The following is a 23,656-nucleotide window of genomic DNA, read 5'->3' on the forward strand; positions in this document are numbered from 1 at the left end:
GGGTGCTCTGGTTTCCCCCACAGTCCAAAGACATGCGGTACTGGTGAATTGGGTAAGCTAAATTGTCCATAGTGTATGAGTGTGTATGGGTGTTTCCCAGAGACAGGTTGCAGCTGAAAGGGCATCCACAGCGTAAAACATATACAGGATAAGATGGCAGTTCATTTGCTGTGGCAACCCCAGATTAAAAAAGAGACTAAGCTGAAAAGAAAATGAATGAATGAATGAATGAATGAATGAATGAATATACAATTTCAGACTACTAAAATGTCAATAAATGTCATTATGTTAAAGTGATGAAATTTCAACATCAGAAGTCGATAGAGCAGAGATTTAGCTTTCATAATGCAATTAACAACCGTAAATATAAAAGGAAAACGCTTGTGAATCCCAAAATATGGAAACTGGTTATTAACAGTTATTAACAGTGTAGACTCAAATTCACTTTCAATCATCATATTATTGTTTTGTCTGCTGCTTTTTTTATCATGTATTTCATTGTTATCTTTTTTATTTAAAGCACTTAAAAATACATTCAATGGCCACTTTATTACGTACACCAATCTAACTGTTAACAATTTTGTTAACAAATTTAATCAGCCAATCACATGGCAGCAACACACATGCATTTAGGCATGTAGACATGGTCAAGAATCAGAATAGTGAAGAAAGGTGATTAAAGTGACTGACTGTGTCATGGCTGTTTGTGTCAGACTGGCTGGTCTGAGTATTCCAGATATTGCTGATCTACTGGGATTTTCATGCACAACCATCTCTAGAGTTTACAGAGAATGGTCCAAAAAAGAGAAAATATCCAGAGAGCGGCAGTTTGGTGGGCGAAAATGCCTTGTTTATGCCTCAGAGGAGAATCGCCAGACTGGTTCCAGCTGATAGAAACGCAACAGTAACTAAAATAACCACTCGTTACAACCGAGGTAAGCAGAAAAGCATCTCTGAACCCACAACACATCCAACCTTGAGGCAGATGGGCTACAGCAGCAGAAGACCTCACCCGGTGTCACTACTGTCAGCCAAGAACAGGAAACTGAGGCTACAACTCGCACATGCTCACCAAAATTGCACAAAAGAAGATTGGAAAAACGTTGCCTGGTCTGATGAGTCTCAATATCTGTTGTGACATTTGGATCGTAGGGTCAGAAGTTGGAGTCAACAACATGAAAGCATAGATCCATCCTGCCTTGTATCAACAGCTCAGGCTGGTGGTGGTGATGTAATAGTGTGAGGTATATTTGGGGGGATAATGGTGATGGAACAGGATATTTGCAAAATGAATGTGTAGCCGACAAATATGCAACAACTGCGTGATGCTATCATGTCAAGATGAACAAAAATCTCTGAGGAATATTTCCAGTATCTTGTTAAATCTACGCCATGAAGGATTGAGGCAGTTTTGAAGGCAAAAGGGGGGTCTAACCCGGTACTAGTGAGGTGTACCTAATAAAGTGGCTGGTAATTTTACATTGAGTATAAAATGGGCTATAAACCTGATCTGCCTTCAGATTTCTATCTGGTGTGTGTAGTAATAAACATGTCTCATTTTCATACTACTGTATTATCTTGTCAAAGAATTTGCTCTTGGTTCCTTTAGTCAGTAACTTTCAAATGTTCAGATCTCGGAACTTAGACATTTAGCCAAAGACCCTTGAATCTATCTAGTCTTTATCTGTACTATAAACATGCACAAAAAATCAATCTTACAACTGTTAAAACATGAGCAGAGCAAACGGCAACATCTCTGAATGGATTTTTCTTATCATCATCCAGCAGGATTTTTACTTGATCCTACCACAGGGAGGCACTATAGACAATACACACTCATTTACATCATGAAGTGAGCTTTCATTAAGCACAGTGAAGAACTTCAGATATAACACCACTCAAGAGCAGGATTTGAGAAATCAAAATGAGATTAAAACGACTGATGCTGAAGCGACAACTGCAGAATACTTTTAGACGTTTCCACTCGACGGGAGATTGCGCGCTATCATTGTGGATTCAGATTGGGTTCAGCACTTTCACCACATTTTCGCTTGCTCTATTTGCTGGGAGATAGAAATGTCTCGCGGGGTTTAGAGTTGATAAGGAAGTTTGAAATGAACCAGGGGTACTTCAGAGAGCTGTGCTAACAGTGATGAAGCTCAAGTTGATTAATCAGGCTGCTGTTTAGCTGAAGACCTTAGAATTCATCTTCATTGTACAATAAATCAGGCTGTGAAATGCTTTAGTTGTGATTTTTTTTTTTTATCTGACAATGGGCATGATTTTTTTTACTAGTGACTGAGAATATATATCAATTCAGATAATTCTTCACTGTAAAATAAATGCAGGGGTCCACACAAATCTTTCATGTTGTCACAACACAAATTGATTAAGTTAACTAAATTGTTTTTACAAATTTAAGTGGATTGAAGATTTGAATAACGCCAAAAAAAAAACGCCAAAAAAACTTAGGAATTGTGTTGTTTCAGCTAATTTTAATTTTAAAGTAGTTTTTTTGGGTGTTGAAGAAAAAAAGGGGAAAAATGATATCTATACAGTTGGAAAGTAATCATATCGCTACACTTTTTTCACATTTTTTTATGCTACAGCCTTAAATGTATCCAACTCATTTATTTCCTCAACATACCACATAATAACAATGTGAAAAAATATTTTTTGAAATTGTTGCAAATTCATAAAAAATATAAAACCTATAAAATAAAATGTAATGAAGTATTTACAGCCTTTGCCGTGCAACTCTAAATTGAGCTCAGGTACATTCTGTTTCCACTGATCATTCTTGAGATGTTTCAGCAGCTTAATTGGAGGTTACCTGTGGTAAATTCAGTTAAATGGACATGATTTACAAAGGTATACACCTGTCTATATAAGGTCCCAGGGTTGACAGTGCATGTCGAAGCACAAACCAAGTATGAAGACAAAGGAATTGTCTGTAGACCACCGAGACAATATTGTCTCAAGGCACAAGGCTGGGGAAGGTTAAAGAAAAATTTCTGCTGCTCTGAAAGTTCCATTGAGCACAGTGGGCTCCATTATCAGTAATTAGAAGATGTCTGGAACCACCAGGACTTTTCCTAGAGCTGACCGGCCATCTAAGCTAAGTGATCGTCAGAGAAGGGCCTTATTCAGGGAGGTGATCAATAACCCGATGGTCATTCTGTCTGAGCTCCAGCGATCTTCTGTGGAGAGAGGAGAACCTAACAGAACGACAACCTTCTGTGCAGCAGTCCACCAATCAGGCCTGTATGGTAGAATAGCCAGACTGAAGCCACTCCCCTTCTGGAATTTGCCAAAAGTCTCGTAAAGGGCTCTTAGACCATAAGAAACTAAATTCTATGAGACTAAAATTTAACTTTTTGGAGTGAATGCCAGGCATTATGTTTGGAGAAAACCAGGCACCACTAATCACCAGGCTAATACCATCCCTACAGTGAAGCATGGTGGTGGCAGGGATGTTTTTCAGCAGCAAGAACTGGAAGACTAGTTAGGATGGAGGGAAAGATGAATGCAGCAATGTACAGAGACATCCTGAATAAAAACCTGCTTCAGAGTGCTCCTGACCTCAAACTGGGGTGACAGTTTATCTTCCCGCAGGACGATGACCCAAAGCGCACCCAAGGGGCGTCTACTATACCCGCACTGTGCGCCTTATGCACCGCTTCAAGCTGGTCTTCTCCCAGTGCGAGTCCCGGTTGTTAACGTGCATTTTTTGAACAAAAGCTGTGAATACTTAAGTACTTATATAAATCTGGAAAAAGGGTAGTGCTATGAATACTTTCCGGATTGAATGTATGTGTGTAAATAATTGTGTATGGGTGTTTCCCGGTACTGGGTAGCAGCTGGAAGGGCATCCGCTGTGTAAAACATTTGCTGAATTTGTTGGAGGTTCATTTCGCTGTGGCGACCCCTGATGAACAAAGGGAACAAAGCCGAATGTGATTACTTACACATGTCTACAGATTTATAACTCAAGAGTTATTAGAAGAACTGGTTAAATAGATATACAGTACTCTAACTCAGGGGTCACCAAACTTGTCTTGTGTGGTTTCAGTTGTTTTGACCCATTTAACAGTCTATTGTATAAGTGCAAGGCAACTTGCTGTACAACATTTGTCTGTTCTTTTTCTTTTTTTTTTCTTTTTTTTTTTTGAGAGTTAAAAACTTTTAAGCCAAGTGCTGAAATGTGAGTTAAATTCAGTAGAGGCAACTCAAAAAAGCTCTGCAGCAATTTTTTTTTTCATACAGTGTATAAATAAACCACCATTTTGTGGAAAATGTATACTACAAGATAAAAGACGAGATTTTTTTGTGCTAACATTACTAAAGAAATGTGAATACATTATTACTTAAAGTCCACATGAAGCAGAAGGGGGGCTTTGGGGGCTTAGGCCCCTGATGTATTGTCAAAAGTCCCTGATCTTATGGGATATGTTGCACTTAAATAAAAATATGTTGTATAACATTTATTTTGTTGTTTAAGTACTTAATAATACCACATACATCACACGCATTCCACTTAATTTTTGTGTCAGCTAATTAAATAGTCTGCTGTTCAGCAGTACCTGTTTCTTCCAGCATGTGGGAGTGGCACTGTTGTCACATTCCCGCCACTGCACTGTCTTCATTCATTCCTTATTTTGAGCAGCTAAAGCTGATGAGGAAATAATACAACTGTTTAGTGAAACTGAATAGTTCTAACTACTGATGAAGCTTAATATTTGTTTTCACAGTATGTGTAAAATGTGTGTAGTTTTGGTGGAACAATAAATGTAATTAATAAAATGTGCATCATATTAATGTAAATATATTCGTATTAGTCAGAAAAACGTAAATTGCACTGGCTTTTTAGATATGATACAGATATCTAGGCATATTTATCAAGATATGATATAGCCATGTACATCTGTTTCTGTTATAGTTAATGCATCTGGCATTTTTTATAGCTATATTCTACTGTAACATGCTATGTCAGTTAGCATTGAATTATGAATTAACTTTCATATAAAAATAAGAAAGTCAATGGCTGGAAGAACAAATAAACCATTTATTGTCTCAGTCGTGTAAATGATCAGTTAAAGTCGTTTTATGTTTATTCAGATCTTATTTTCATTCAACTACAGCAATAGCTAGATGCTTTCATCCATATTAGGGATTCCCTGAAATGTTCTAGTTTTGTGAGGCACATATGGAATTTGCATTTACATGCATTTAAAGTGCTACAAAGCCCACATGAGCCTATTTTGAAAAAAACTGAAGAAAAAAAAAATCTCCCTTTGAAGAAATTTAAAGTAAACATATTCCTAGCATATGGATTAGCATATAGATATTTTTGTACTATTTTTTTATGCAATTGTTATGATATCAAAGCAGTAGCCTGTTGAATATCAATATTTTGCAAGGGATTGAATTTAGAAATTTACCCTTCGCTAACCGTAGCTATGCGCAGGGGCTCTGTCAGATTTTGAGCAAGGGAAACAAGCCAAGGTGCTGTGCATATGGATTGTGCAAATCTGACACCCGGTATCCTAAAAGTTTGGACGAGATGGTGGAATATTTTTTCCTTTTCAAAACCTAAAACCCAAAAGGAGAAATGCCAGCGTGGATCAAGCTGTGTTAGGGGTGCTAAAGGAGCGGAGTTAAGTTGGTTTTGTTTTGATATTCCAGACACATTCAGTGATAGACCGAGGGCAATATCACACACCTCTTACCCTAAAAAGATCTAAACTGTATTGCCTACAAAATACAAAGCAAGTTATGTTTCACATCTGTCTTTTTTTCCACTTGATATTATGAGCACTGCTCTGTTTAAGCCTTTGCCATTGTAAGGTTAGTCATACTAAAAACGAATAGGTCATGAGTTATTGATCCGGAAAATACGAATCTGCGAATCTGTTGCTAACTTTACTGAACTTCATATTTCCATCTGTTTCAAGCTACGAATATTTGACATTACAAATCAACAGAACAAAACAGAGATGTGATCACAAACTGAACATTTGCAATCAATATACTTTACCCGCAGCTGTTTTTCATACAAACATACTGACAGTAATAGGTAACTTACTGTACATTGTTATGGTTGAATGATGCTATTATTCAGCACAAATCCATCAGTTTCCTCTTTCTGGCTGTTCTTTCATTAATTGATGTAGAAGCACTGTTCATGCGTGTTTCCTCGTCGGTGAGTAATGCTATATTTCATTGCACAACAATCAGTCCATCAGGCTTTTTAGCTAAAAATAGAGAAATCACGGTTTAATTAGTTATTATTAGATTATTTTTAAATGTCACCTCTCCTGCTGTCCATAAACTAAGCTGTTGTACGGTCAGTGTATGAGGTGGCTAGGCTACGCTAGCTTCAATTTTGATTGAATTATTCTCTAATCGGTTGCCTATTATCTGGCTTTCTCGGATATCTCACCTGTTTGTCAAAAATGACTAATTATATTCCTGGCAATGTCTGACCCTGGCGCATACACATTGTAAAAGACGTGCTGGGCACAAACGCTTGACAGGCGTAGCAACAGTAACTAAGGAGGGTCCATTTCAGTGTCTTGACAACACTACACCTTAGTTAATCACTCTGTCCAAATGAACATGTTTGTAGCTTTGTATCACATTGGCTAACAACTCACACTATAAAAAAAATCATATTTTCATATTTAAAGACATGCAGAAAATTACATTTTCAAAAAACATACAGAAACTGCAAATCAGGAGGAGATAAGAGGCTCAAGAGGTATGACATGGTTCATAACCAACTAGTAAATAATAAATGGGTTAATTTATCAATTTTTTTTTCCCTTTTTTGTGTTACAAGTCAAAAACTTCACAATTAAAGACACAATAAAAGACTGTCAACTCAAAAACCCTTTTATAATCCTATTATTAAGATTAGAGTGGATCACCTTTTGAAAGTGGGGCTATTTTGGCGGGGTGGAATAGAACTGCAGGAGACTTCTTTATCCCTTTCGACCCAAGCAACGCCCGATTGTGGCTGAAGCTGTCATACTGACATCAAAAGAGAATGACCACCACTCCAAACGCAGAAGCAAACAGTCAGACTTTGATTGAAGATTACCTTTTTTTTCATTGGATTTAATTTACACAGATTAGTTGTTTGGTTTTGTGGTCCAGGGTCACATTGTTATGTCCCCAAAAAAACTGGCAGTGAACTTTACACTTTAAATGCACTGAAACACAGTTGACTTACAATGAGACTGAATTTGAAGTTCGCTGTTATTCCTGAATGATTCATTAGCGTGTGTATCTAGTCTAATGTCACTTACAACTCAACCAGGCAGTCGTCTTTCTTGAGCTCTGACAGTCTCTAATAAGGTCAACAACAGGACAAGCCTCATTTTCTCCCATTCAAACATGGCAGTGTTGTAGAACAGTGTGTGCTGACGATTTGTACAAAGTAGTGCTCAGAAATTCAGTACAGTGAGACTGCTGGTACTTATGTTATAATTAACCTCCACAGAGAAAGATGTCATTTAGATGTCAGGATCTGAGTAGTTGAGTAGCACTATCGAGCAGTCAGCATGACCTGTATGTGCCCCGTATCCTTCAGAATCACAATCAGAAATGGTAGAAAACGGCACAATGTGTAAAAAAAAATAAAAAAAAAACTATACTGCTACATGGCTTTCGCCGCTTGTTTAAACTACTTATTTGAATTGAGTTGAAACAACAAAATTATTGAGGTTTTTGAAGACAACTGTTTTATGTTCAATCTACTTCAATTTGTAAAAAGAATTAAATTAACTTAATTCATTTGTGTTGGGACAACAGAAGTGGAATAAAACAAAGCACAATGTGTAAAAAAAAATGATAATACACTCAACTCAAAACATGCCTTTCACCGCTTGTTCAAACTACTTATTGGAATTGAGTTGAATAACACATTAAACCGATATAACTGACTTGTTTGAAAAAAATTAGTGTTGGGACAGCATGAAGGCATTTTTACTGTATGAAATTAACTAAAATTGATCATACATTACTGTGACAGTTTTCATATTAGGACATACAGACTTCTTAATAGGGCTGGATGATATTGGAAAAAACTGACATCGCAATACTTTTTTTTCTGCGATACGTATTGGGATATTGAGTACATTTTCACCAGATGACTGGAATAGCTCTATTTGGGGATCAAAGTGCTTTAATTTTAGACAGTTATTTAGGATTTTTTTAGTTACAGAAAAAAAATGGGTTAGTCAACTAGAATCTAAGAATCTACTGTTATACAATTTCTTGCCTAATTACCCTAATTAAGTCATTGAATCGGACTTTGAATCTGAATGCTTATATTTTGAAAATAGTCTAATATTATGTGCTGTCATCATAGCAAAGCTGAAAGAAATCTGTTATTAGAAATGAGTGATTAAAACTATTATGTTCAGAAATAAGTTGAAAAAAAACTTCTTTCCATGAAACAAAAAGTGGGGAGGAAAAGGGTTGCTAATATTCAGGAGGGCTAATAATTCTGACTTCAACTGCATACAGTTATTTTCCACCCTGCAAAGGAAAGAGAAATAAATACAATAGAATAAAAATATGTAACAAACTGTGCTTTAAGCATCTTCACCGTAAGAAAAACACTTTAGCTACAAAAGTCCTTCAGTCAAAAGCACTGAGGGATTTTTTCCTTTTGTTGTTTGATTAATAATCATAAAAACAGGTGGCAGCAAGAACATCGCGCACTTTTACTTCAATGGTTTCTCTTTCACGTCTTTTGATTCTCAGCTCGTATGTTTATTACACAAATGAGGGCTAATATGAATAATCGCTAAACACTGCGTTTTGACACCTATTTGACCATTAAAGCGCTCACATTAAGATGACTTTAGATGTGTGTGCTGACTGCGCTCTGCTCGTCTCAGTGTGCGAATGCTGACCGCATGCTTCTGTGTGTGCGCGCCGCACACACACACATAAGCATGCGGTCTTTCACGCTGCAAAGTTAATGATCGTTTATCTCGATTAATGGTTTTTCATAATCGATAGAAGCTAAAATCGAAATCGGAATTTCGATTAATTGCACAGCCCTTAGAACTTAGTATACAGTGCATACTACGCAGCATTCGGTAGTTGTTTTATGATGAGTTTGTCTTGGCAGTTTCTGAATGTACGAAAGACATTAGACCCAAGTAAGAAAATAAGCAATATATTTTCTCTGGCACTGCTAAACAATATCTACATCATGGCCTTTATTTAATCAAACATACTTAAAACCATATATCATATAAAAATGCCCTCACTGCTTTAATCACATACTCTCTTTCACTACATCAAGTCTGCATTCATCTGCTCTTCTTAGGCTTCAAAGACTCCCACAGGCCTTAAACAATAACAATAGATAATCAATGACTGGATTCAATCTCATTCTGGCCAATTGTTTGACTAAAAGCAAATAGACTAAACTGGTTTTCCTCAGAGGTATTGCTGTCAAAACCAGCACATTTATCACTTCAGGGACCTCATGCATTTCTTATCTAAAGTCTACTCTTATTACAGGAACAATCCCTCTGGAGCAACCTGGGGTAAAGTCCTTTGCTCAAGGGCAACATCATGAGAGCATTTCTTGGGTTTAAAATAGACAAAAAGTTTTGTGTGCAAGTGGTTTGGCAGTAACAAATCTTAGTACTTCCAAATGAGTGTGCCATTAAACCAGATGTGTTGCTATTCGGGTAATTTGCCAATAAACCTTGACTAACTAATTTCTATTAAACTGTTGCTCTGCTGTGAAAGTGGTTCATTTTGAGAATAGTGACAGTAAAAGAAGACATATCAGCAGGCATCTTGATGTCAAAACGACATCAATACCAATGTCCAAAAAAAAAAAAAAAAACATTAAAAATGCAAATTAATTTGATGTCAACTGACTACCCTGATGCCAAGATGACATTAACTTGACACCCAACATTAGTGTCAAACTTGTCAAAAATCAATTACAGGTCTATCCTGCAATCGTTTTTTTACATTTGACTTAAATATTTATTTTTGCCAAAATCATGTATTATTAATGTTCAAATTACTGCATTCTTCCATCATGTATCGTGTAATTATAATATTGCCTTGCCTTGCCTTGTGTGTGTATACAACAGCTCTGCCTGCTTCTTGAATCTGATACTGCAAATAACAGCATTTGTCCAGCCTCTTAACCCTTCACCCTTGTGTATTACTCTGCCCACATTCAGTGACAAGCAGAGGACACTCGACAGTCAGTTTGACAAATACTTCAGCTGTTGGACAACATAATATACTTTTGAGGCTTTTTTTATGTGAGGAAATAGTCGTTTAGATTGCAACTATGCAGTTTATTTATAAGGATGGTGCCTATTTTAAATATTTATAATTTCAGAGAGGCAACATGTCGACAGTCATCAGCCTGTCATTATGCAGAGCAAAATCGGTTGACAATGTCCATCCATAAGATGGTGACAGAGACCGTATAATAAGCCCTTAGAGGTTTAAAAATCCAATGTAATTTTAGACTACAGCTGATCAAATCATTATTAAATAGCTTTTTAAGAATAATTATGTGATTTCCTGATTGCCTGCGGCCTTGTGCCAATGCACGCTTTCCAGTAGTGCCGATATACAGCCATATCGTATTGCTACTTGTGTGCTCATTAATTTATTATATAAGCTTTAAATTGTCATTTCCCTAATTCTACAACAATAAATAAATAAATAATTATTACTAAAATGTGTTTTCACAAATCTTGCATATGTTCTGTTTTACCGTACTTTGCCTTTAAATTGGCGGAATTATCTCCCTCAACTACATAAAGCAGATAATGTGTAGATGTGAAGCCTTGAGGTATTAGTTTTAAAAGATCTTACATTCATTTATTCATTTTCTTTTCAGCTTAGTCCCTTTATTAATCAAGGGTCGCCTCAGTGGAATTAACCGTCAACTAATACAGCATATGTTTTACACAGCGAATGCCTTTCCAGCTGCAACCTAACACTCAATTTAGCTTGACAACTACAGTCACTCACACAACTACAATCACACAACTACAATCAATTTAGCTTACCCAATTCACCTATACCCAGAGGTGGGTGGAGTATCCAAAATCTATACTCAAGTAAAAGTATAAGTACTTGCGGAAAATGTTACTAAAAAATAAAAGTAACAATCTTAAAAGTTACTCGAGTAAGAGTCTGATGAAAAAATTACTCAAGTAATTTTTAAATAGTTACTATTTACTTTTCATTTTATATATATATATATATATATATATATATATATATATATATATATATATATATATATACACATGTACATGTATATGTATATATTAAATATACATTTTCATAATATTTCCTATATTTTTTCTGGAGATCTTGTTTTATTTCAGCTAAAATTAAAACATTTTTTTATGTTTTTAAAACCGATTTAAGGTCAAAATGATTAGCCCCCTTAAGCAATATTTATTTTGATTGTCTACAGAACAACGCATCATTCATTTCCCTAACTTGTCCAATTGACCTGGTTAAGCTTTTAAAAGTCTCTTGATAAATCATCACCTTAGAATTATAATGTTATATCTGCGTTCTGAATGATTTTGAGATATTGAACTTCAATGTTTTTGCATTCAATATAGCAAACCGTATATGTGTAACATTTATTTTTAAATAAAAAGTCTTAAAATGTAAACAACTTATAAAAAACTACCCATAATGTAAATAAGTTGTCATTTAATAAGAATATGTCAATAACTCAATTTTGACAAAAATGTCAGATAGAACCTTAAATTCTAAGGTGACGAAATATCTAGTATCTTGAAAAATATCTAGTCGAATATTATGTACTGTCAGCAGGACAAGTATAAAAGAAATCAGTTATTAGAAATTAGATATTGAAACTATAGAAATATGTTGATAATATCTTTCTGTTAAAGCAATTGTATATTAGAAAATAATGTTTAAATGTTATATATTTTTATGGTTAAATGACTAATCAGTGTAGGGCTAATCAGTTATTCCATTAAACAGCAGTTTCTTTAGCTATCCCATAGTTGCCATTAATAAGGTCTAAAAATATGGATAATTTTGCCACTTACCACTATGTGTTTTTTCAGGACGGAGCCATTATTCCAACAGGAGCGCCCACTCTAACCGAAAGCAAGAGACATGTCTCTATAGCAACCTCTCGCGACACAACCTCTCCAATGCGGCGCCTTGCAATATTAACAAGTCATATGTATCATATTTATTATCATTTTACAGTAAAGGAGGAACGCTGCCAAATGTAGCGAAGTAAGAGTAATGATTTTTCTCTAATAATTTACTTAAGTAAGAGTAAAAGTACAAATTTTTGAATGTACTCAAAAAGTACTTATTACCCAATAATTTTACTCAAGTAAATGTAACGCAGTAAATGTAACTCGTTACTACCCACCTCTGCCTATACCATATGACTTTGGACTGTGGGGGAAGAACATGCAAACTCCATGCAGAAATGCCAACTGGCCCAACCGGGACTCAAACAAGTGACCTTCTTGCTGTAAGGCGATCGTGCTAACCACTGCACCGTCATGACGCCAAAGATATTACACATAAAGTTACTTTGTAAATTCTCAATACTATTACCATAATTTCAAAAGGAAAACATAACATTTCACTGGTCATACATTGGTCAATTTACCAATATCTTAATTGTAATTTCATTAGTGTCATAGGCTTTTAGTATTTATTCTAGAAAATTGACGTTTTGGCTAAAAAGTAGGAAAATTGTCAGTTGTACCGGTTGTACCGGTTGGTCCAGTTGACATTTTTGTGTGGCATTTGCTTGTTTTCCCTGTGTTTGTTTGGGTTTTCTCCAGGTGCTCCGGTTTCCCCCACAATCCAAAGGTTTGCACTATAGGTTAATTAAATCAAGTAAATTGTGTGTGTGACTAAGAGTATATTGGTGTTTCCCAACACTGGGGGTTCACAAGTAGGTGTACTCCCAGTGCTGGATTGTAGATAGAAGGGCTTTCGCCACATAAAATAGTTATCACAATAAAGCAGTTTACTCCTCTGTGGTGACACCTGATAAAACAGGGACTACGTAAGGAGAGTGGGTGAGCTTTTTACAAGCACTGAGTTATTAAACCTGAATATGCTTTCAATAAAATACATGAAAGAATAGCTGTTTGTCTTTATCTGACTTTTTGAAATGCCAAATGAACCCACAAGGTGACTATAAGCAAAGATCACATTTGTATTTGTTCAAATCTAGCACAAATGTTGAGTAGGAGCATGGCAAAATTTTAGTAATGCAAAAAAATAAATCAATCCTGTGCAAGTCTTAACTGAACCCACTCTGCTTGTTCCCTGATTGCTCCAGTGACACTTTACCATCTTATGGCATCTGCCTGGAATTTGCTTTTCCTGTTTCCTTTAAAGTGTTAGCTTGAGTTTCTCTGGCTTGGTGACCTATTAAGTACATTTAATGCTTATTCAAATCAGTGGCAGATTGCCTAATAAAGACAGGTAAAAGTCTTAAACCTAAAGTTATCAACCCACATGAAATAGCAGGTTCACTTACAGATGTGGCTACTGAGAATGCACGAGCGAATGAACATGACCACACACAGTGCTGCAGTACTGCGCGGCACAGCACAAATTGGTCTAACACAAGAAAAACTTGACCAGCAGGGGGCAGGTATGTAACATGGGGAACATACTGAACTGATATACTGTAGCAGCCAGTGCAAAATTGAGCCTGCAGAAACATGTGTCTTTGGTTTTTTGGTCAGAGAGTTTAAAATGGTTTACTTAGTTCTTAGTTTTAGGCTACTTAGGGTACTTAGTCCTTAGTCTTAGGCCACTTAGGCTTAGTCCCTTTATTCAACATGGGTCGCCACAGCAGAATGAACCCACTTATCCAGCATATGTTTTACAGAGCAGATGCCCTTCCTGCTGGAACCCAGTACTGGGAAACATCCATACACATTAATTTACACAAATACACTACAGCCAATTTAGCTTCAAAGCTTTCAATCCGCTAAAGTTGCATGTCTTTGGACTATGGGGGAAACCGGAGCACCCGGAGGAAACCTACGTGAACACAGGAAAACATGCAAACTCTACACAGAAATGCCAACTGGCCCAGCTGGGACTCGAACCAGCGACCTTTTTGCAGTGAGGCAACACTGCTAACCACTGAGTCACCTTGTCACCTTCATAAAAATTTAACTTAACAAAATTTTTTATTTCGTAATATTACATCTCACATGGATCTGCTTAAGAAAGCCATGTGTCCTACCTGTAGGTAGTGTGAGGACCGAAAAGATGGTTTAAGGTCCTGATGCATCATGGGCTTCTCCAGGTTGAGAGAGGACTTTCTGTAAGCCTCTTTGGCTTGGCTGACAGTAAGCGTTGACCAGGAACTCCTCTTCATGAACTTTCCATCAGGTGCCATGGACAGACCCTCACGGCCCGAGCACTTGACGTCATTGTTGCTCTTGGAGGTTTTGAGTGAGTGATCTCCAAAATGAGTGTGGATGGATTCTGGGAAACTGTGACCAATATGCTCATGATGATGTCGGCTCAAGGCGCTGGCTGTTCGGTAGGTGCTGTCGCTGTCTAGGTTGTCATCCGAGCTCCACCAGCCCCCCGTCCCAGATCGATGCCTGCGCTCCTTGCTTTTACTGCGCTTGCTGCCGTGTTTGGATGAGTGATGACTGCCGTGGTGATGGTGATGGCTTCCCCCGCTTCCACTTTCCCCTTTAGTGCCATTCATCTTGGATGATCCCTCTAGTGAGTGGGACTTGGTGAAGAGCTTCTGGACGGAGTGCACCAGGTGTCGGATCCGACCAGGGCTCTCGCTGCGTTGCTCCCCACCTGGTGCGGCAGATGTGCGCTGATACTGCAGTGTGTGAAAACCGTCACGATGAAAGGGAAGCTGCTTTTCGAACTGGTCCAGCAAGTTAGCAGGGATGCGGTTGCTCTTGCTGCTGCCGTGATGAGAGGCTGCGGCGGCAGCAGCAGCGGCGGCAGCTGCAGATGTGGCTGAGGTGGTGATAGCTGCACAGTCTTCCCGGGCAGCTGGGTCATAGTACTGCGAACTGTAGTGCATTCTGGGAAAGGTGCTGCTGGAAACATGGTCGGCAGGGATAGTGGAAGGTAACGCCATAGGTGACATGATCATGCAGTCGGAATGGATGGAGCTGCGCGGTGAGAGACGGTGATGGAAGTCCATGACGCAGGTCTCCGTGGGGCTGAGCAGGTAGGTGTGGCGCAGATCGGACACATGCATGCCGTGCAGGTCATGGAGATGCTCGCACTCCGCCAGTCCACACGGGGGCAGTGTGGGAATCTGGTGCGGTGCACGACCACCTGATAAGCCCTTCATGTTCCTGGGTGGAGCGAGGCTACTATCCTCATTGAAATCTCGGGATGGCGACCAGGGGGGAAACTGCTGGTCTGGAATAAAGAGAAGGACATCGAGATTAGAACTCAAATTTTTTTCTTAGCAGAGACACTGACAACATTACATGGATATCGGTCATATTAATTGCCTAAATCTGAAAAAGAAAACAATATTATTAAGGTTTTTACATGAGATGCTTTAGGGGCTCAAACTAGATCCCGTTTTACATGTTATAGTACACAGTTCGAGTAAAGTCATTAAGTCTCCAGTTGATGCTAGTTTCCTCTGGGTCTTCACACAACAACAGTTTGTGTTCATCATGGCACCAAATGTGATTTGGGCATTTCGTTTTTAATTTGCGACAAGTTCAACGACAGGTAATCTCTCCAACTGAATGCAAAGAGATGACGGCAAATTCTCAAGCACCAAAAACGTGCTCACTTACAAGAAAGCCATTCTTATTTGTTCGTCATCAAATGCCAGACAACTTCTCTGTATGTGTCCTGTCACAAAATGTAGCAAAAAGTATGACAAAACTGTAATAGTTTAATAGCGGTGTGTACATGTCTGTACTGCACTTCGATAAAGTGAATAAAATAAGAATACTCCACATGTCTTGATTCGATTTCTATTTAGTTAGATTATGACTGTAGTCAGGTTGAGGTAATCAAAAATCGATACAAGAAAGACTCTTAATTAGAGTTATATCTTAATCATATTAAAATCAGAGTAATGCTGTCGATAAATGCACTTATTCAAACATCACTATAGCTCACAGGTCTCCAAACCTGTGCCTGGAGACCCAATGTCCACCAAGGTTTAATCCCAACCCCAAACTAAACACACTTGAATCAGAGAAACATTGTTTTCAGTATTTTTCAGTAAAGTTTCAAGCAAGTGGAACAAGAATCTGCAGGATTTCTGTCTCCTAAAGTGTGATTAGACACTTCAAATTAAGTCTTTATTTATTCTGTGCAACAAAAACACTGCAATTGATACAAGGACAAGCAAAAGTGTGCATGTTAAACAAAAGAAAGGAAAGCCCAGGAAGTCTTTTTTTTTTTTTTTGGAACTACAGTAGCTTCTTATTCCACAGGCTCAGGATCTGCCATACAGTATGAAGCATTTAAAAGGAGCTTCTTGTATAAAGAAGATTTGGGAAAGATTTGGGAAGAAATAAAATACAAATACAGGCTATGTTATCTGTATTATTCATAAATAATGGCTTTTAGTGATTAAAAGAAAAAGTTATTCAAAAAACAAGGTTTAGCTCAACTGTGAGGTATTTCAATGTTAACATATACTTACTGTACATTAAATTCTCAGCTACTTTTGCAAATAAAACAAAACCAAAGCAGAACCCTCACAAGTGGTAATGTCTTATTGAATTGCGTTTGATTCAATGTAAATGACTTGTTTATAACTAATACATATTTCACAAGTGAAAATAGTGGCTGGATTTTAATATGCACTTTCTAGATATATACTGTACACTCAGAAATAAGATAAGCTCAATCACTGCATTAATACCTTTACAAACAATTTTACCTTCAATCTCAAGTCTGAGATTTAAAGGTACTTCCATCTGTAATGGAATATTGAGTGGGGAATGGGACTTTCTTTTTGAGAACTGTTTGGTTTTAACAAACTAACGGCATGAGAGGCATGGTTAAGAATGTTGTGGCTTCAGCAACAAAGTGACATTAACAAAAAAAATCTGGCACTCCAAAAGCAGAACCAAATGGTCAGAACTGGCTTGAAGATTACCAAAACAAACACATTTTTAAGTGGATTAACAATGTGCGCTAACAAAAGAAATACTATACATTTTTAATTCACATGAAGTTTAAAGGTACATATTGCTACCAAAAATGCACTTATTAGTATGTATATTATCCATATCCATGTAAAGTGCACCATTGATGGTGCCACTGCAGCAATGTTATCTTTATTTGTTATGTTTTCATATAAATAAGCAGTTAAATAATTCCGAATTCACTGTATAAAAAAAGATTTTACAAGTGCCATCTGTAATTTTCTTCTACAATGAGCATTTTTTTCTCAGCCTCTTATGTTTATGTTCAGCTATTTCATGTTAAAATCACTGAAAACAACCTATTATTTGCCATAAAAGTAAAGTTCAAGACATAGGAGCCTGATAAAAATGCTAATTTTAGAAGAAAAGTTCAGATGGCACTTAGAGATTTTTGCATCTGAACTCTTAATTTCTATGGAGTTAAATTTGTTTCCTTAATTTTCAATTAAAAATATTTAGATTTAGGGAAGCATTAAATACATAGCAATTAAAAAAAAAAAAAAAAAAAAGATTGCAAATAATGGACGTTTAAATTAAAAGTTTAAAATCCCCAAGAGATCAAAAGTAACCCTATGACCCTATTAGCTAACGTTGCTAGTTTTGTGGCAAACAATTCATCTGTGCATGTCATTAAGGAAATAAATTGTTTGCCCTTTTAATCTTTAGTTGAAATCTAAAAATGCAGTTCCTGTTTGTATTCAGTTAGTTTATCAGATAATGTGAGTTTGAGGTAATCGGCGATAACATATTTAATCACGCTGCTCCATCTATCAGGGGTGCGTTTGCCAAACAACTACATAACTCTCGGCTGTACTCTCATAGTACGATGCATCATTTAGATAAAGAACGATGTGTTGTGACAAGTGTTTCCCAAATCCCGTAGTTTCTCTGTCGCAGATCCATCGCTTGAACCACGTTTGTTATAACGTAAAACGTCCATAATAATGCTCTAAACGAGGTGGAGTAACAACTTCTTTAGAGAAGAACCCCATCGTTTCTTTGTGCAAATTATATTGTTTTACACGAACACACATTTAAAAAAAAATCCAATATTAGATTTGGTAAAAACATGCACTCACTTCCCTTAACTAAAATATATGCAATTGGCCCATATAGGGCCAATGTTTACTTTACTAATATTATTGAGAAGTTAAACATTACATATTTTATTCTAAAACATAAAATCATAAATAAAAGCTAACACGTATTGTAATATCATATAAGTCATATAAATAAATAAATAATGAGGCTATTTACATATATACACATATACATATGTACACAAATATACACAAATACAAATAATGAGGCTATTTAAGTTGATTAAAATGAAATTTTATATTTATTATTTATTTATTATATTAAATTAATATAATATTTATTATTTATTAGAAATTAAAAAAACAATCTTTTTATAATAATATTATTAATATTAATGATGATGATGATTATTATCATTATTATTAATGATGATGATGATTATTCATTCTTTCATTTTCTTTTGGGCTTAGTCCTTTTATCAATCCGGTGTCATCACAGTGCAATGAACCGCCAACTTATCCAGATTTTTCGCAGCGGATGCCCTTTCAGCCGCAACCCTGGGAAACATCCACACATACTTATACACTACGGAAAATTTAGCCTACCCAATTCACCTGTACCGCATGTCTTTGGACTGTGGGGGAAACAGGAGCACCCGAAGGAAACCCACATGAATGCAGGGAGAACATGCAAACTCCTCACAGAAACGCCAACTGACCCAGCCGAGGCTCGAATCAGCGACCTTCTTGCTGTGAGGCGACAGCACTACCTACTGCGCCACTGCGTCGCCATAATGGTCATTATTATTATTATTATTATTATTAATATTATTATTATTATTATTATTATTATTAACACAATTTATATAATTGTAAACATGAAGATCGCTAAAACTGAACTGTAAAAATAGTTTGAACGCAAATTACACCTAGAAGAGATGACCTTAATGCTTTTTCATTTTTAATTATTTCAACTTTGAATATTAGAATGTTCTAAATGAATAGGGCATAGGGGGGATAAGGGGGAATAGAACACAGATAGGGACTATGTTTCTAACTACAGCTCCAGAGCTGTAGTTGCGAGTGCTCAAGTTTGCAATGCAATTTGCAAACGTTCATAGCCTGCATTAGAAAAAACAAGCCACGCCCAATGTTGGCTCATTTAATTTTCCATTTCTCAAGGAACTGAGCAATACAAAAAGAATAACTATCGCAGCTTCCGGTTCATGAGGACTTTTATTAAATAACGTATGTCAATAAAAATTTATATTTTGGATTGCAAAATAAAAACTATTGTCCAATTCTACAAAATTTTCACAAATGTCATTATTTAAGATTGACCAATAGAATAAGGTTTTTCATCCCGGAGGAAAGATACCACCCACTGAGCTGCAGAGTTCAAAACTTTTCAACTCACAAAGATTTTAGATCCACAATAAATGACAGAACAGAAAGCAAGTGAATGAGCTCACATTGAAAAATGTGGTGGTAACTGCATAAAATGGCAATATATATATATATATATATTTTAATCAATGACATTTATTTTAACTAAATGTTTTGTTTTTTTTTTTTTTCATTTGAAATCTTTTTTTTAATTACAACGTACTTTTGTGCTCATTCATTAATTTTCTTTTCGGCTTAATCCCTTTATTAATCTGGGGTCACCACCGCGGAATGAACCGCCACCTTATCCAGCATATGTTTTACGCAGCAGATGCCCTTCTAGCTGCAACTCATCTCTTGGAAACTCCCATACCCACTCATTAACACACATATACAAACACTACGGTCAATTTTAGCCCACCCAATTTACCTGTACTGCATGTCTTTTTGGACTTTTCCGGAGGAAACCCAAGTGAACACGGAATAACATGCAAAGTCCACACAGAAACGCCAACTGACCCGGTTGAGGCTCGAACCAGCAACCTTCTTGCTGTGAGGCGAACGCGCTACCCATGGCATCACCGCGTCGCCGTACTTTGGTACTTTGTAATGTAATGTACATATTTTATTTTTTGTAAATCAAAATATTTTATTATCATAACCATAGGTTTTTTTTTAATTTTCAATCTTTTCTTTTTTAATTACTGTGTACTTGATTTTTCCCTAAATCTAAATACTTTTGATTGAATAATAAAGAAACAAAACTAACTCCATATATTTCTAGTGTTTGCATTTTCAGACAGAGCCAGCCACTTTTGTTAAACCAACTTGTTGATCGAATGTTTCAGTGAGTCACTCATGAAAACAGTGACTTGTTTTTTTATTTAAAAAGAAACTGCTGAATGAATAGTTCAATGACTCATTTCATTCATGAATGAAGTGTTTGAATTAACTATTTAAAGACTCATAAAGACCACCTCCTATTATAACTTCCTGGAGAATATCAACCCACAGAACAAGTCCAAAAAAGCCCAAGCTACCAACACACAAAATTTGGAGTGAAAAACAAACAAAGAGTAAAATGCACTGCACATATAGCATCTTACAACCGTATCAGAAGACCAGCTCTGTTTTATTCTACAATCATTATTCATCCTTCAATTGTCACAAACCCTGTTTGAGTTTTTTTCTTTTGCAACTATTGTCTACCAAAGTCTTTGTTTTTCCTACTACACTATCTGAAAAAAGTCTTGTCACCTATCCAAGTTTAAGGAATAGCAAATAATAACTTCACTTCTAGTTGATCATTTGGTATCAGAACCGGCTTATATGACAGGCAAAGTCCTCTAGATTACACTTAATTTACCAAAATAAAATATGATCTTGCCTTGATTTTTAATTATTTAGTTAGTACAGTAAGGTTTGACTTTGCATAGACAAAAGTTTTGTCACTTAACAAAAATAATGTACAGTAAAGAATATAAGGTCATGGTGCAGTGGAAAAAGAATCAATATTGTGTATGACTCTTATGAGCTTGGAGGACTGCAACCATACATCTCTGCAATGACTCAAATAATTTATTAATAAAGCCATCTGGAATGGCAAAGAAAGTGTTCTTGCAGGACTCCCAGAGTTCATCAAGATTCTTTGCATTCATTTCTGATACCTCCTCCTTCATCTTACTCCAGACATGCTTAATAATGTTCTTGTCTGATGACTGGGCTGGCCAATCATGGAGCACCTTAACCTTCTTTGCTTTCAGGAACTTTGATGTGGAGGCTGAAGTATGAGAAGGAGCTCTATGCCCTCTCCTGTGTTTTGTAATGTAATGGGCAGCACAAATGTCTTGATACCTCAGACTGTTCATGTTGCAATCCACTCTGCAGATCTCTTACATGCCCCCACACTGAATGTAAGCCCAAACCATGATTTTTCCTTCAGCAAACTTGACAGATTTCTGTGTGAATTTTAGGTCTATGAGGGTTTTAATAGGTCTTTTACAGTATTTGTGATGATTTGGATGAAGTTCAACAGATAATTCATCTGAAAATTTTGCCTTCTGCCTGTTTCAAATGATCAACTAGAAGTCAAGTTATTTGCTGCTCTTACAAATGGGATCGACAACAAGACTTTTGTCAGGCAACGGACTTTAATTTTAAATTATGCTAATTTAATCTACAAAATGCATGGCCTATTTTACAATAAAATCTACTATAGCTCAGTCTATGTCAGTGTTTACAGAAATATGTTTCCATAATGAGACAAGCAGCTGGGGTAAAAGTTAGCACAAATGATGGCATTCAAGCTGTCACCCTTAAGCATTTGTCAGTGTTAAGTAGAACTGTCCACGCATCACAGAGAAGCAGAAAGACTGTTCTTACTGCACATCACAGTTGCGTTTATCTCCTATGCTAAGACTAACTACCTATAATATATGCCATATTGTATAACCAAAACTTTAGGTGAAAGTTTACATTAAAGGTCTCCATGCAATTAATCTTTATTTTACATCCTTGTAAAAAGCTACTTTTTATTCAATTAATGTTATATTATCTGTAAATATTAAGGGCACCTTTTTAAGGATCTAAGCACAAAGTCTAAAGTGTGTGGCGCAAATGCAATAAGGGTTTGTCCAAATCTACTTCTGCTGTTTTAAGGACAAAGCAAGTTTATTAATATAGTACATTTCATACACAGTGGCAATTCAAAGTGCTTTACATAAACAGAAATGAAATAACCGCAGTAGCTGAAACCCAGTTTACCCTGCTTTGACTGAACTCCTGGAATTTCTATGATCCTAAAGATCTGAGTGATCTGTTAGGTTTGTATTCAGTGAGCAAATCTGTAATGTATTGAGGTCCTATAGGCCATTTAGTAGGGATGTAACGGTATCAGAATTTCACGGTACGGTAATACCTCGGTATCAATGTCACGGTACGGTATTTATTGAATCATTTACAGGAAAAAACAAAACTTATGAAAATACTCCAAAAAAAGTGCCAAAAGTGTCAATGACATACAAATTAGCCATCTATCTGTAAGCTTTGAAACAGGAACTTCAATTTTAATAACAAAAAAAATATTAAACCATGTAAAAAAAAATAAAGTTTTTAATTTAGTATTGTTGAAAACTCATCACATTCAACATTTAATCACTCACTCACTTAGATAGAGATGGGTTTAAAGGAAAATTATCATATAAATATAATCTGGTAAAAGCTGGTATCTCTGGGCATTTACAATGTCCCCTGCAACAGAAAAAAACCTCTCATTTGGGACTGAGGTTTCTGGGACAAGAGAGATATGACTTATATGGCTTATTTCTCGAGCGCCGAAAACGGAGCGTTTCGAAAACGCTGGAGAGGCCGTTTTCATTCTGAAATGCTGCTGCTCCGTCTCAGTGTGGATGGGGAAAGACGGAGACATCTGAAAACGGAGGCGGGGCTGCAAACGTTCGCCTCTCTGATTGGGGCTTTTCCTCAATATTAAGTAGCCCACACACAGTTCAGTCTCGCATCCTCTTCTTGTAAGTTAAGACTTCGCAAGTTTGATCAAGGCTGCAGTATCCCCCTTCTCAGTTTGATATGGAAAACATACCGAGGACACGGGTCAATCTTCAAAGGGAACAGTGTACTTTATAACTTCATTCACATCACCTTGGCTACGTTGTTTCACTTTCTCAACAATAAAATGTAAACATGATTTAAGGAACTGCCTATTTCCTTTTTAATATTAGAAAACTTAACAGACAGCAGAAATGTTGAGGCGTCGTGCTGCATGACTGTCATCTTCACTGTGTGGATATTTATAACAAAACGGAGCCGATAACAACTGCCTCCTTTCAATTTCAGTGAAAATACGAAACACACCCTCTCTTTGCTGAATATCAGTTTTAATAATCGACAATTATAAAAGTATAACATACAATAAGTTTATACATTGTAGGAAATAAAGGCAAGCGATCAGTCAATGTACCTGGATTAATCATTAACTTATCTTTGCGCTTAACCAAAACA

The 23,656-nt window shown here is 36.5% G+C and overlaps 1 protein-coding gene and 1 long non-coding RNA gene across 10 annotated transcripts in view; one reads left to right on the plus strand and one right to left on the minus strand.

Moving 5' to 3' along the window:
• Window positions 1-23,656, minus strand: part of dlgap2b (discs, large (Drosophila) homolog-associated protein 2b) — a 309,310-nt gene that overhangs the window by 159,198 nt on the left and 126,456 nt on the right. For all 9 annotated transcript variants that reach the window (NM_001442641.1, XM_087297888.1, XM_087297887.1 and 6 more), the window contains one exon: window positions 14,291-15,450. In NM_001442641.1, coding sequence (NP_001429570.1) covers window positions 14,291-15,450 — 1,160 coding nt within the window. The remainder of the gene's footprint in view (window positions 1-14,290; window positions 15,451-23,656) is intronic.
• LOC147832164 (uncharacterized) overlaps window positions 1-23,656 on the plus strand; it is a 117,078-nt gene that overhangs the window by 27,892 nt on the left and 65,530 nt on the right. The gene's annotated exons all lie outside the window — the stretch shown is intronic.

Source organism: Danio rerio, chromosome 20, assembly GCF_052040795.2.
Source record: "Danio rerio strain M-AB ecotype USA chromosome 20, GRCz13ab, whole genome shotgun sequence".
In the NCBI taxonomy this organism is placed as follows: Eukaryota; Metazoa; Chordata; class Actinopteri; order Cypriniformes; family Danionidae; genus Danio; species Danio rerio.